Here is a 14,829-nt window from a genome sequence, read left to right on the forward strand (position 1 = left end):
AACACAACTCCCTTAAGGAACAAAAAGTGGATTTCTTTAAGTCAAAACTGACCTATGAGACTGATTGTTCTGAGAGCCAATGAGATGTTATTATAATACAGCATGGAACCAGTAGGATGTTAATATGTGTCAGCTCTCATTTCCATGTATCATAAGACAGTTACCCCTGCTAACCGGGTAAAGAGGTGCTTTCACGTGATGCTCCTCTTATATCTGGCAGTGGGAGAATAACTGTCCCTCTTCACCCCAACAGTGTTTCTAACCAATAAGGGGCAAACTTTTTATTTATTTACTTAATTAAATTTGATTTTGTTGTGCAGTGGGGGGACCACAAAATCTTCTTTGATCCCAGCTGGCAGATAGATGCCTTAGCTATGCCACTGGCTGGGGGGGGGAGGCAGCAGAGCAAAAGAACAAGTGGATGGTGAGCTTCTGGGGGGGGGGAGGCAGGTTTTCTCCCAATTTGCACATTTTAAAAAGCCTGGGCGTGATGTCACTTCTGGTTGTGACATCACTTCCGGGGCATCATTTTGAGCTCTGCACCAGGCTACACGTCCATTAGCTATGCCACTGGCCCACTGTATAACTAATATATGAACTACTGCACCTATATAATTTAATCCACCATTAACCTGGGGAACTCATATGTGTCACTCTAATGTTCCTTCAGCAACTATGTTCCTTTGCTTATCCCCAGCTTAGATTTGTAAATTTTCTTCTTCTTTTAAATAAGGTACTTAAGAAAAGGGTTAAAGTCTCTATTGCTATTCACACTGGGGATGAGGTGGGTTCAAAAAGCGTTTGTATTTCTGCTCCCATATGAGACTGGGGAAGGAGCAAATGGTGCTGGCCATTCAATTCTTGTCCTCTCAAAATGTGGCCCCCAAAAGTCTAGTCGGCTAACAGTACATGCGTCTGATTTTTCTTAAGCCTTTGAGAAACGCTAGAGGAAGACTGCAAATCTTCTAACACAGTGTTTCTCAAACTGTGGGTCGCTAACCAATTTCAGGTGGGTTCCCATTCATTTCAATATTATCCATGGAAACTGGATGCTCCCAAGGGATGTGACTGCATTGGGGGAAATGTTACAGACCTGTACTTTTAACAAGCTACTCTGTATATTATTTTAACAATGATGGTACTTACTCCTGGGTAAGTGTGGGTAGGATTGCATCCTAGGATTGTTAAAAATGTTCCTTCTTGATGATGTCACTTCCAGCCATGACATCACTTCCGGTGAGTCCTGACAGATTCTCATTCTAAAAAGTGGGTCCCGATGCTAAATGTGTGAGAACCACTGTTCTAACAGTCGTCCCCTGTAACTAGTCCCCTGTAACGCGCATCTTTCCCCTTTTCTGTCTGTGCAGCATACAGCGGCGCCTCTCATTACAGCTTCCCATTCTTCATCATGCCTACTTGCCATCAATAGGAGGGGTCGATGCCAGTTGTGCTAGTCCATGTGTCAGCCCCAGTGCCAGTCCGCGGCATAGACATGTGCCACCATCTTTTCGTGTGATGGTCTCTGGCCTGTAGGAACGTGGGATCAGAGCTTCCTGGACTGCTTTTGGTACTCAGTGACTGGACTGGACGTCTTGTGTCGAACTCTTGCCTTCTGCCTACTCCTTACTCTAATCACAGAGGAACTAGTGTTACAAGGCCATCACCAAGGGTGGACCAGCTACGCTGCTGTGGAAAGCATGCAAAGTGGAGAGGTTACCCAGAAATTGATCTGTAGCCTTACTTGGGAACATTTTATTTGTTCATGAGGAAAGTTACCAACCCATGTTTCTTCCCAAATTTCTACTGGCAGCCGAGTGGCTGGGAAACGTACACTTGACGAAAGAACAAAGGCAAACTAACCCCACTCAAGTGTGAAGCTTTATACAGTTACTGCAAACATGGAACCATGTACAAAAAAAGACATCACATCAAAATAGAGATCTATATTAACTGAAATTGACATACTTTGTTTGCAGGGATTACATTCAGCTGCTTGGAGGCACCAGTTAATTGGGCTGATGTTCATTTCTGGGACAACAGTCAGTGGGGAGGAGGAGGAAACTTTTAGAAATGGTTCTTTGGGTGTTATCAAGATTCACACTCAGCCCAGCTTCATTCCTCAAGACTTACTTGGGATGGGGAATCAAGTCCGCGGTCAAGAGCAGCTACTCAATCCAGAGTCCAAGCAAAAGATTTTACAGCCATTCCTTCCTCTTGCTGCAATTCGGAGCTTGGCAGCATCTTACCAGTGACCTGGTGAAGAGAGGCTGACACCTAGTATCAACAGTGCACAAGGCTGGATACTGAAGTTTAATGCCACAGGATGATTTTTTTCTCCCAGAGTTTGCTTGATATAAGCCACAACATAAATTAACAGTGCAATTGATTTAAGCGGAGAAAGCAGTGAGGGAGAAGGCACTTCAGCATCACACTTTGCTGTGGCTGCCACGTTCTGCAGAGAAACAGTTCTATACACACACCTTTTGCTTTGTACCTCTGTGTGTGTGACAGTGGAAGTTATGGAGATGACAGTCTGAACCACGTTGCCTGTATGGAGAAAAAAAAATACTCCTGTCCCTTCAATTAGGAAACAAAAGGTATAAATCAGAAATAGGTTTTTAAAAAGAAAATGAAACTATTTTTTTCTCCTGTGATGATTCCCTGAAAAATTATAGTTTTATCTATAAGAATTATTTTAATTGTTATGAACTGGAAAGCAACTCAAGTAAAATGTTTGAGTGCTTCCGTCACTACGGATGAGGTCAGATTCAAGCATGTGCTGTCAGTGTACCAGTGGTTCTGTGCAGGCCTGCAGGGATTCAGGTTGTCCATGCATACATGAGCCAGGGAGGGCTTCCATGTTTTCAGCTACCTGGCACAGAGAATTTCAAAAGGCAGAGTGCTAAGAGATGCCACGTTGTCTGAAGTTCTTCCTGCTATGTAGTTCTAGGCCAAGTCACTCACAGCCCCTGAACATACATTCTCCATAGGTCAGCCACAGAAGCAAGCCCTCAGCGCCCCACCTTTCCCTACTGCATGTAGGATAAAATGTGACTGCAGGCCTATTTTTATATGCATCTATGAGATGTCCCACTTTACACAATCTGTCCACCTTTTTCTGTGCTTGAAAAAGTGAGCTGGGTCTCCTTGTGCAGGAATGTACGGGAATAAGCCTTCGCTCCCATGTCATGCTGCTGTTTGGCTATATAAATCATGTGAAAAGCATAGAAACATCCTGCAGAGTCTGGAGTTGGGTTGGAGCCAGACAATACTTTTTTCTTTCAGTTGAGGGTGGTATGATGGAGGCAGCATTACCTACGTATGACCTGTGCAGTCATTCTACTATCATCCCTGTTTACAGGTTTTTTTTTGAAATGCTTAAAAACAGAACCCTGTAAAACCTGTATGTTCAGAGACGATAGAGAGACCAGAAAAAAGAAATTACGACTCACACCACCTTCACCTGTCTTAAAAAGGCATTGGCCATCTCCAGCTTTGGCCACTCTAATTGGGTCTAAGTCTTTGGCATGCAACATTGCTGAAGCCAGATGTTGAGCCTGGCAGTCTTTTTCTAAATGTTGTGCTAACGCTTACAAAAGAGGGTGTGGTGAAAGGAGTTGAGGCATTTGTTACTACTCCATCAAACTGCACCTTCCTCTCTTGTACCATCTGAACGACTCTTTTTTTTCCACCAGTATTCCCTGATTAGCATTTAGTGTCTGCATGAGAGAGGAGATACACCAACAGACTCACTGCAGAGGCCCCTGATCCCACCTTTCTGATTATAATATCCATGAATCTTAAGCCACTAGGGGGCGCCACACAATCGTTCCCTGAACACATCACCGAGAAGTCATGGAGGCACCTGGAAGTGTTAGGACAAACAGTGAGTAAGTCTACCGCACAGAAAGTAGAACACATTACTCCTTTTGCACACTAACCACTGAAGGTGTCGTCTGGTGTGCGTGTGTGCGTGCGTGTATGTATGTGTGTTGAACAGTATTCTCAATTTATTAAACCTTCAACAGGACTTTATTTAATACAAATAAATATTACTTTTCAAAAAAGGACAATAATACTGTATATAATGTATACACAAACATTTCTGTAGAAATTATTATTCCAACATAGCAGGAAACAAAAAAATCAAAAGTATTGGGACTGTTGGCGGTGAGTGTGTCTGTAACTCTTTGTGAATACTGACTGTGTGCTGTTTATTAGGTTTAAATCATGCAGTACATTCTTTGTCTCAAATGCAGCTGTAGTTTCTCCCACTTTTTTTTTTAATTTCCTGCAGAAAATAAGACCCACCAAGTGACTATAGCTATTTAATGTTTCTGGGGTTTTTTTTTCAATACTGCAGCAAAAATGTACTGTAAAAGTTTATGATGAGGCTGTGCCCCAATGGCATTTTCCAACAATGTTAGTGCACAAATGCTTTAACCTAGACTGGAACTGCCAGAATTAAAAAAAAAAAGTACATGGAGAATTTCTTGTATAACCCTTATACTGCATGAAAATCAATTTTTAATTAATTGTTGAAAAAATCTGTTTTATTAATAAAAATACAGAAAACCTAACTAATTACTACTTGTTGTTTTTCTTCTTCATAGATATCCTTGTAAAATTGTAAGCATGGGGTTCCTTCCTATTAGGAGACAATGTTTTCTCCCTGCCTCTCAGCCTACCCAATCATCATTTATCCACTCTTCAGTATTTCAGACCATAGGTATTATTTCCTGGAGGAGAATGAATAGTTCCTCCTGAGGCTTTAAGGATCTTTCCTTCTCCAATTCTCCCGTCATAAGGAACCTAAAAGTCACTTTTTCTAACTGCACCAAGGACCAACAGATATGCATGAGGTCATTGTGAAGGCTCAGGTTCACCTATGGGTGCCAGTCCAAAAGACTCTCCAATATACAACTATGGCTGGTAAGGACAGGCAAAATTCTCTAAGAGAAGGAGGGGTTTATATTAAAATGTGATTTAGCCATCACTATGTTTAACTACAGTGGTGCTTTAAAGGCTCTAAAAATGAACACACACACACGCACACACACACACAAAACACCCTCAACCCACTTAAATTGCATACACGTTTGGCTACAAAAGTAGTACATATAGACCCTGATTGAGCTGCAGCTATCCATTTTGCATGAACTATATTCATTCTATGGGCTTATGGTTTAATCAATGGATGGATAGGTCACTTGATAATATCAGTATACAAGAAAGCAAGCAAGATTAGAGGCCCATTAATTTACTGGACAGCTCATCAATCTATAGTTATCAGAATCTTTGGCTGATACTAATCATAAGAACATAAGAACAGCCCCACTGGATCAGGCCATAGGCCCATCTAGTCCAGCTTCCTGTATCTCACAGCAGCCCACCAAATGCCCCAGGGAGCACACCAGATAACAAGAGACCTCATCCTGGTGCTCTCCCCTACATCTGGCATTCTGACTTAACCAATTCCTAAAATCAGGAGGTTGCGCATACACATCATGGCTTATACCCCATAATGGATTTTTCCTCCAGAAACTCGTCCAATCCCCTTTTAAAGGCGTCTAGGCTAGACGCCAGCACCACATCCTGTGGCAAGGAGTTCCACAGACCGACCACGCGCTGAGTAAAGAAATATTTTCTTTTGTCTGTCCTAACCCGCCCAACACTCAATTTTAGTGTATGTCCCCTGGTTCTGGTATTATGTGAGAGTGTAAAGAGCATCTCCCTATCCACTCTGTCCATCCCCTGCATAATTTTGTATGTCTCAATCATGTCCCCCCTCAAGCGTCTCTTTTCTAGGCTGAAGAGGCCCAAACGCCGTAGCCTTTCCTCATAAGGAAGGTGCCCCAGCCCCGTAATCATCTTAGTCGCTCTCTTTTGCACCTTTTCCATTTCCACTATGTCTTTTTTGAGATGCGGCGACCAGAACTGGACACAATACTCCAGGTGTGGCCTTACCATCGATTTGTACAACGGCATTATAATACTAACCGTTTTGTTCTCAATACCCTTCCTAATGATCCCAAGCATAGAATTGGCCTTCTTCACTGCCGCCGCACATTGGATCGACACTTTCATCGACCTGTCCACCACCACCCCAAGATCTCTCTCCTGATCTGTCACAGACAGCTCAGAACCCATCAGCCTATATCTAAAGTTTTGATTTTTTGCCCCAATGTGCATGACTTTACACTTACTGACATTGAAGCGCATCTGCCATTTTGCTGCCCATTCTGCCAGTCTGGAGAGATCCTTCTGGAGCTCCTCACAATCACTTCTGGTCTTTACCACTCGGAAAAGTTTGGTGTCGTCTGCAAACTTAGCCACTTCACTGCTCAACCCTGTCTCCAGGTCATTTATGAAGAGGTTGAAAAGCACTGGTCCCAGGACAGATCCTTGGGGCACACCGCTTTTCACCTCTCTCCATTGTGAAAATTGCCCATTGACACCCACTCTCTGCTTCCTGGCCTCCAACCAGTTCTCAATCCACGAGAGGACCTGTCCTCTAATTCCCTGACTGTGGAGTTTTTTCAGTAGCCTTTGGTGAGGGACCGTGTCAAACGCCTTCTGAAAGTCCAGATATATAATGTCCACGGGTTCTCCCGCATCCACATGCCTGTTGACCTTTTCAAAGAATTCTATAAGGTTCGTGAGGCAAGACTTACCCTTACAGAAGCCATGCTGACTCTCCCTCAGCAAGGCCTGTTCGTCTATGTGTTTTGAGATCCTATCTTTGATGAGGCATTCCACCATCTTACCCGGTATGGATGTTAGGCTGACCGGCCTATAGTTTCCCGGGTCCCCCCTTTCCCTTTTTAAAAATAGGCGTGACATTTGCTATCCTCCAATCTTCTGGCACTGTGGCCGTTTTGAGGGACAAGTTGCATACCTTAGTTAAGAGATCTGCAACTTCATTCTTCAATTCCTTAATAACCCTTGGGTGGATGCCATCAGGGCCCGGTGACTTATTGATCTTTAATTTATCAATGAGGTCTGAAACATCTTCTCTTTTAACCTCTATCTGACTTAACTCCTCGGTTAGGAGGGGCCGTTCGGGCAGCGGTATCTGCCCGAGGTCTTCTGCCGTGAAGACAGATGCAAAGAACTCATTTAATTTCTCTGCCATCTCTAAGTCTCCTTTTATCTCCCCTTTCCCTCCCTCACCATCCAGAGGGCCAACCGCTTCTCTGGCGGGTTTCCTGCTTCTAACATATTTGAAGAAGCTTTTATTATTCCCCTTAATGTTGCTGGCCATGCGTTCCTCATAGTCTCGCTAATCAAATTGCAGAAGAACAGGTTAGCAGCTTATGGAGCACCAGCTACCAAGCCCATTTAATAACAAAATACATTAAAGGCTCACAAAATTGTGCACTGCCTTTATTATAGGCTTTGCTCTTATAAAAAGGCAACTGCTACAGGGCAAGCTGAAGCACCCCAACTCTGATAAGGGTTACTGATGTTAATGAGGACTTTATATTCTAGATATTCTATTATGCATAGGCATAAGCCTGCTCCTATCCAATAAAACAAAAGTGCTAGAGGTCAACAGCCAGACCTTTTTGACTTTCCTTTTCTTTAACAGCGCTATTCCTAAATGTTTTAGGAACTTCGGGTCCTAAGAAGTCCCACCCACCCCCCCAGACTCTGTTCAGAACCACTGTGCGCTGGCCCTGGCCTAAAAACCTGAATAAGTCTTCATGCTTTCAAAACCAATTCTAGTTCTGGAATAATTAATACAAAGCCATTTTACAGTAGGCACCTGTGAACACATAAATGATCAAATAGTGGCTGGATAGTTAGATGCTGTTTACTATGGAAAACACTTCGTGTGTACTGAAATCTATATTTTTTTTAAAAAATTATATACTGCTTTCCAAAAAGTTCAAAGATGACCCAGCCAACTAACTTCACCATTAAATTTGAGACAGATGATCTGTAAGCAGGGCCACATGTCCATAAGGGGTCAGTAGACTGGGGCACAGATACTGCAGTTACATAAAACTGTTGCACCCAGTGCTAAAATTATTAGAAGAGCCCAGGTTGAATGTAGCTGCCACTAATGTTTAAGCCTCCTTTTTAACACCACCACAATATTGCGGAAGTAAGGAGGAAGATTGACAAGCATGTTGTTGTTGAAGCGATTCTTACAACTGCCTGGTGAGCTGGGGGGGAGACAGAGTACCTTACCTAAGGCCACCTGCTGCATTTGTGACAGAGACGATTTTAATTGGAGACAGCTCTGTTCACATCTCAAGTATTACACTATATCAGCTCTTCTAAAACATATTCACCAAATTTCTTATTTGAGGAATGTTGACTCCTTCCCCCGCCACAACAGTCTTGATAACAGCCTTCCCTCTAAGCATTCCTCAATAACACAGCATCACAATCCTTAAAAACATTTAAGTTCCCACTTCTTCAATGCATGATGGAAAAGTGCTGTTTGAAAGCATGTTAACCTAGTTTTTCAGTCATTAGTTATGACCCCAATGGATGCTTTAAAGACCTAAGCAGTTTAATTTTGCTTTCAAAACTTGATTCTGCATTTGTTGCTTCTCTTTTCCCACTCTGCAATTCGCAAATGGATTTTCACTGTCTCCTTGCAGGTTTTTAAAAGTACATGATTTTCTATGGAACTCATCAGGATTACTCATTTCCTATGAGAAAGTCTGACCTTAACAACCAGGTCATTGCATTTTAAACCATAAATGTTATTGATGTTTAGAACTTCATCCTGAACACCAAAGAAATTAGTATCTCTTACAAAGTGGGACCCAGAGGTCCTGCTGAAAGAATGCAAAGTTTGACCCATTTAAGTGAGGGAAGACTAATCTGAACTCTGATTTTTAGATGAGTCTATCAAACCAATCCTTGAATCAGAGGTAAACTTACATATAACATTTAAGGTAAAAAAAAAAAATGTTCCCATGGCAGCCATATGGCTAACAGCAGCTGCTAACTAAGCATGATTGCAAATGAACGTGGAAAGTTATAGTGTTGCTAGAGGACCTTCTGTCATGCCATGCACTATAACAGTGCTGTCATAACACTAATGGAACTATGCCTTTGGTCGTTATATTTAAAGTGAAAAACAATACCTCACAACTTCTGCTAGTTACCCACTTCAGCATAAGAGCCAGGATAAGAGGATGCTGAAAAGTGAATATTGCACTTAACCATAGCAGGAAAGTGTCAGAATAATTGACCGTTTGTCCAGCAGTCTGAATCAAGGACTAAAGGCACAATCCTACCCTGTGCTGGAACAGGCAAGCCAAGAGGCTTGTGCTGTACCCAGTGCAGGATAGGGGCCCAAAGTGGCTAAGCCAGAGGAAATGGGAAACTTTTCCCCTTACCTCCTGGTAAAGCACGCTGGCCCCTATGTGTCTCCTTGGACTTGCGCCACCGCCTGAGGTGGCACAAGTCCGAGGATAGCGGAGCAGCTTGAAGCCGCTCCGATCTCCCCGACAACAGGGGTTGGGATCCGGCTTAACTGCTGGATCTCTGCCCCACCTCCCACTCCCCACCTGCCGGCGCCCAGGGCCACCCACTGCCTGCCCTCCCTCTGCCCAGGAATGCCTCCCACTCCCCACCTACCGGCACTCAGGGCCACCCACTGCCTGCCCTCCCCCAGCCCAGGAATGCCTTCCTCCCGCCCATCCCAGAGCCTTGCGTCAGCCCAGCCGGGCTGACGCAAGGCTCACAGTGTACGCTACCACAGAGGCAGGATTCAACCTCCATACGCCAGTGCGGCTTAGTCCTGAGGAGGTTCAAATGTGCTTTATGACACATTTGCGACCCTCCTGGGCCTTTGCAAGGGACTTGCATCAGCCCATGGGCACCTCTGGATTGCGCCCTAAGTTGCACAAGATCCACAGATCAGGAAATCCCTCAAACAGCTACTGACCACCAGGCACCACTGTATCCAAGAATTAAAAAATGTGGTCAATGAAATAAACCATCCAGCAATGGTTAGGCCCATTCAGAGGCAAAACCGAAGTCAAGAACATACTGTAATTGTGTATGCAAATTAAGATGAATATGTAAGGCAAAATGGGTGCTATATCAAAACCATAAATCACAGGAAAGGAGAAAGGAAAGGTTTTCAGAAAAGGAGAGAAAAACCACTCACCTTCTCTCTTCAATTCCACCCATTTTTCTACCCTAGAAGCTAGGAGGATAGGCACATCAAGGCAGGCACCAGCCAAAGAAAGGGATGCATTCAACTTACCAGGCAGGGCATTCCATGAGGAAAAGTCATTAATAAAGGACACAGTGAATGCAAAACAGTTCGTACAAAATCCTTCAAACTTATTATTACTCAAGCCGCTTTAATAAATACACTCAATTTAGACATGGGTCAGGTAACAGTTTTCAAAAAGGAAACGCCCAGTTTTTTAAAAGCAGTGTAAAAGTGATGGATACACATTCATTCACAAAAGTAGCGTCCATTTGGCCAGAAGTCATGGTTTAAAGACTGTATCTATTAACGCTGAAGATCTTGACCATGTGGTCAGCCCCACAACTTGCTAGCTGTAGCCACTTGCTGCTCTTTTCCATGTCTTGTCCAGCTCTGCCCACGTATTTTCTCCAACACAGTCGCTTGACAACAAGAGTGTGGCTTTGGCTGAAACAAAAACAGAAGCTCTTAGGAGAAGAAAAACCCCATTCATTTCTCACAACTGCAAAATGTCAAGCTCAGCTGGATGGTGTTCACTGAAAACATCAGCATTTATTTAATTAGTGCCCTCCTTTTCAACGCTGAGAAAAACCAACTTGTCACAGCCCGTAGATATTGGACATGATGGAGCTATTCTAAGTGCAAGTGGCATTTCTTCTTTTCATCCCATCAATAATTCAGACAGCAAACTACCTTTCGCGCTGTAATTTCAGGTCAAACATCACTATTAAGAAACCACACTGCTCAGAGAAAGCTGGGAATCATGTCACACTGAAAGTCTCAAAAGAAATGTCAGAGAATACATCAGCTCAAGCCAAAGGCTCTATTCAGCTGCTGTACCCAAGCACGGTCTGGTGATCAGCAGTGCCCTCCAGTGCTCAGGCACTCCCTTCCTCTTCCTTTGTGGTTTCCGTTAACCATAGATTGCCATAACATCTGAACTGGCAGCCTCTGACTTCTCCCTCCCTCCAACCCATAGTCTGGAAGTAACACACTAACTACAGGTTGCCAATCTGGATATCAACGCAAAGAATAGTGAGCAAAACCCAGGAGGAAATCTATGTGAGAGAGGGAGGAAGGGAGCCCACAAGCTCAGTTGCCCTGATCACCAAAGCATGGCTTATCATGATATTTGAATAAAACCAAAGTCTGGCTGCACAGGCAAGTGCAACCAGAAAGCTCAACCACAAAAGTTCATAAAAGAGTTCTGATTTATCAGGGTGTTTCAAAATATATGAATATTCTTCCTCAGAGGAAACAATTCAACAATTAAAAGCAAATAGTAGATCTAATTCAGACTGCAATCCAGAGCACCCTTACATGGAGGTAAATTCCACTGAACACAGTGGGACTTGCTTCTAATGCAACAGAATTGTGCTGTCAATCTCTTCCAGAGTAGGCAACACTCTGCAACAGTTGCATACTTGTAAAAGACAAACAGAAAAAGGCACAGAATAGCTGATTATGAAGAAACCACCCTCACTAAGCCAGTGTTTCTCAAACTGTGGGTTGGGACCCACTAGGTGGGTCACAAGCCAATTTCAGGTGGGTCCCTATTCATTTCAATATTTTATTTTTAATATATTAGACTTGATGCTACCTTCGTATGTGACTGAATTTGGGGAAATGTGACAGACCTGTACTTTGAACAAGCTACTATGTATATTCTTTTAACAATGATAGTAAATGGGACTTACTCCTAGTTAAGTATGGGAAGGATTGCAGCCTAGGATTGTTAAAAACTTTTCCTGCTTGATGATGTCACTTCCAGTCATGACATCACTTCTGGTGGGTCCTGACAGATTCTCATTCTAAAAAATGGTCCTGGTGCTAAATGTGTGAGAACCACTGCTCTAAGCAATACCTGGGGTGGGGGTGTCAGACCAGCTGAACTAAATGGGCCTATAATTGTGCTTTGTTTTGTTAAAGCAAAAATAAGAAACACTCCTTGCTTACAAGGTATTAAAGAGACCCTTTTTAAACCACAGCAAATAATAATAATAATACAGGTATTTATATACCGCCTTTCTTGGTCTTTATTCAAGACTTTATTCAAGGCGGTTTACATAGGCAGGCTTTATCTAAATCCCCGGAGGGATTTTTACAATTGAAAGAAGGCTCTATCTTTCAAGAGCCACAACAAATTCAGATGTTTCGTTCTGATCTGGCCTCTCCTCCCACACTCAGAGCAGATGGAAATAGCTCGGCTCAGCTTGTCAGCTGCTTCAAGGTCGCACGGTGCCGGTGGCCTCAAACTGGCGACCTTGTGGATGTTATCTTCAGGCAAATGGAGGCTCTACCCTCTAGACCAGACCTCCTGCCCTTATATGTTCTTTATTTAAATGTTCTTATATGGATTTTTACCATTTAAATTTTGATTCCTGCTACCACTCTCCACTGAAATGCAAAATTGAGCCCTTGCATCTGAGGTATCCCACAGAGAATCCCAGTCTCAAAATGGGAACTTCCTTTTACAGGCATTCAAGGGAGGAGTTTATGATCATCGCCTGCACTCTGTTTTGTAAAGAAGAGGTCATGGGTGAAAAAAGGCTATAGAGAAGATTGAAAAAAGAAATTATGCAGTTATAATTGCCAGTTTACAAAACTGATCTGTTACAGAATATCTTTACTAACCTCTTCAAGCAAACTAAAGACTTTATGAGAAGTGGAAAGATGCAGCAGTCACAGTACCAATGGAATTGTGCAAAATTAGCTACTGTGTGTGGGGGGGGATGCCCCAATAGACCCAACTTAAAAGCACTGGACTTCCAGTCCAATCCTATCCAATTTTCCAGCACCAATGCCACCATGCCAATGGGGTGTGCACTGCATCCTGCAATGAGAAGGCAGTCACGGAGGCCTCCTCAAAGGAAGGGAACATTTGTTCCCTTTCAGGGCTGCATTGCAGCTGCACCAGTGCTGGAAAGTTGGACAGGATTGGGCCCTTCATATTCAGTACATCCCTCAAGGCAGGCAAATCACTTGAAAAAACAACAGATGCTGCTGTACTATAGGAAGCCCTTTGGACCAATCTACATGAATGGAAAAGTTAATAGCATGGTGAGAGATTCTACCATTATGGTCTCACAGGGGCTTTATAGTACAGCTGCTGTTACAGGCCAAATCTCAATAGGCACAGAATTCAACATTAACATGGCTGTGCCTTGACTACACATGTCCGTCAGATTTCAGGATTTATAACCCTTTTTGTTTTTTAAATGGTCTGCAATGGGCTTTAAAAAAGGGGCCATTTACACTTTGCATCTATACTCAACGATTCTCTACATGTAAGGACAGACAGCTGAATAGGTTAATGTAAATGTCTTACATTTAAGGTGATATGGAACTTCTATCAAAGGATGTAATATCGTGGATGGTACCAACTCACACTTGAAAGCTATCAACTGGCCTCGAAATCAGCAAGGGTTGAACGCACGTGTGCACCAGTACTTCAAAAAACAGAAAAGGCTTAGAATTTCACGTATGTGTCTAAACAATTGTTGCCACTGATTCCAAACAGCCAAACTGGGTCCTAGCTCTAGAACAGAAGCTGAATTATTATTTGGACGTTTCAATTGAAGTGGTATGCAGGTTACCAGATGTGAACATTCATTTGACTTTAAAAATTGATAATATGGGGGTACATTCACTAGCCCTAACCAGAATGAATCATGAATATTTTACGAGACTGAGCTATAGATTAGAAAGTCCCAGATTCAAATCACACGAAATAAGTCTATTGGAGGCCTTTAGAAAGCCATTCTCTCACACACAACCTCCCATCTGCAATATGGGGATAATAATACTGACCTACCCTAAAGGACTGTTGTTGGGATTCCAATAAGATAATGTAATGTAGAAGCACTGAGTCCTTTAAAGCAGTCATTCTCAATGTTAGCCATCACACATTTGAAAAGGGTCACAGACTATTTTCACTAATTTTATGTTTATCTGTTCATGTTATATCCTTGTTTGATTTGGAACCTGAGAAAAGCTCCTAAGGGGCCATAGCGAAAACAAAGGACGAGAATGGCTGCTCTAAAGCACTATATAAAGACAACACTACTGTGCCCTCTTCTGGGGATGATATGCAGCAGCAAGACTGCATCTGTAAGACTGGAAGCTGTGTTTTGCTGCTTTCATTCTGCTACCCATTGTGAAGCAGACTGTGATTCTAAGGAACCTGGTGAAGATGATACATTTTCTATGAACAGATGACCTCCCCACCCGCCCAGCTTGTACTGCTCATCCAATCTTTATTGCACACAGATGATACAGTGAGATAGATGAAGGAAAAAAGTTTTACATTGTTGTTTCCCAGGAAATCAGCCACGGCCCCAAATAGATAAAGCCATGAACCGTTTATGCCATAAAGGAAGACCTTTATTTTACTGCATCATATTACTGCATCAATGATAAAATATCACAGCAATCTGTGATCAGTCACTTATATAAAATTCAATATGATGTGAATGATATTTACATTTTGCAGAATCAAATCTCCTAAGAAACCCACACTGGACTGAATGGGAATCAGGTGAAAACAACTTCAGCAACAACTGGACCTCAACTTGAACCAATTTTTTTTTTAAAGTAAATCCTTTGACTCATGTACTTGTACTCCAAAAGCAACAAGAGGATCT

The 14,829-nt window shown here is 42.8% G+C and overlaps 2 protein-coding genes across 3 annotated transcripts in view; one reads left to right on the forward strand and one right to left on the reverse strand.

Moving 5' to 3' along the window:
• The window catches only part of GABBR2 (gamma-aminobutyric acid type B receptor subunit 2), a 401,480-nt gene extending 399,947 nt beyond the window's left edge, over nt 1–1,533 (forward strand). Inside the window, exon 20 of the mRNA XM_066625127.1 lies at nt 1,368–1,533. Coding sequence (XP_066481224.1) covers nt 1,368–1,533 — 166 coding nt within the window. The remainder of the gene's footprint in view (nt 1–1,367) is intronic.
• Nucleotides 1,534–10,296: 8,763 nt separating this feature from the next.
• Nucleotides 10,297–14,829, reverse strand: part of ELP2 (elongator acetyltransferase complex subunit 2) — a 47,835-nt gene continuing 43,302 nt past the window's right edge. For both annotated transcript variants that reach the window (XM_066623469.1, XM_066623467.1), the window contains exon 22: nt 10,297–10,633. In XM_066623469.1, the coding sequence (XP_066479566.1) occupies nt 10,477–10,633 (157 nt within the window). In that variant the 3' untranslated portion in view covers nt 10,297–10,476. The remainder of the gene's footprint in view (nt 10,634–14,829) is intronic.

Source organism: Tiliqua scincoides, chromosome 4 (assembly GCF_035046505.1).
Source record: "Tiliqua scincoides isolate rTilSci1 chromosome 4, rTilSci1.hap2, whole genome shotgun sequence".
Lineage (NCBI taxonomy): Eukaryota > Metazoa > Chordata > Lepidosauria > Squamata > Scincidae > Tiliqua > Tiliqua scincoides.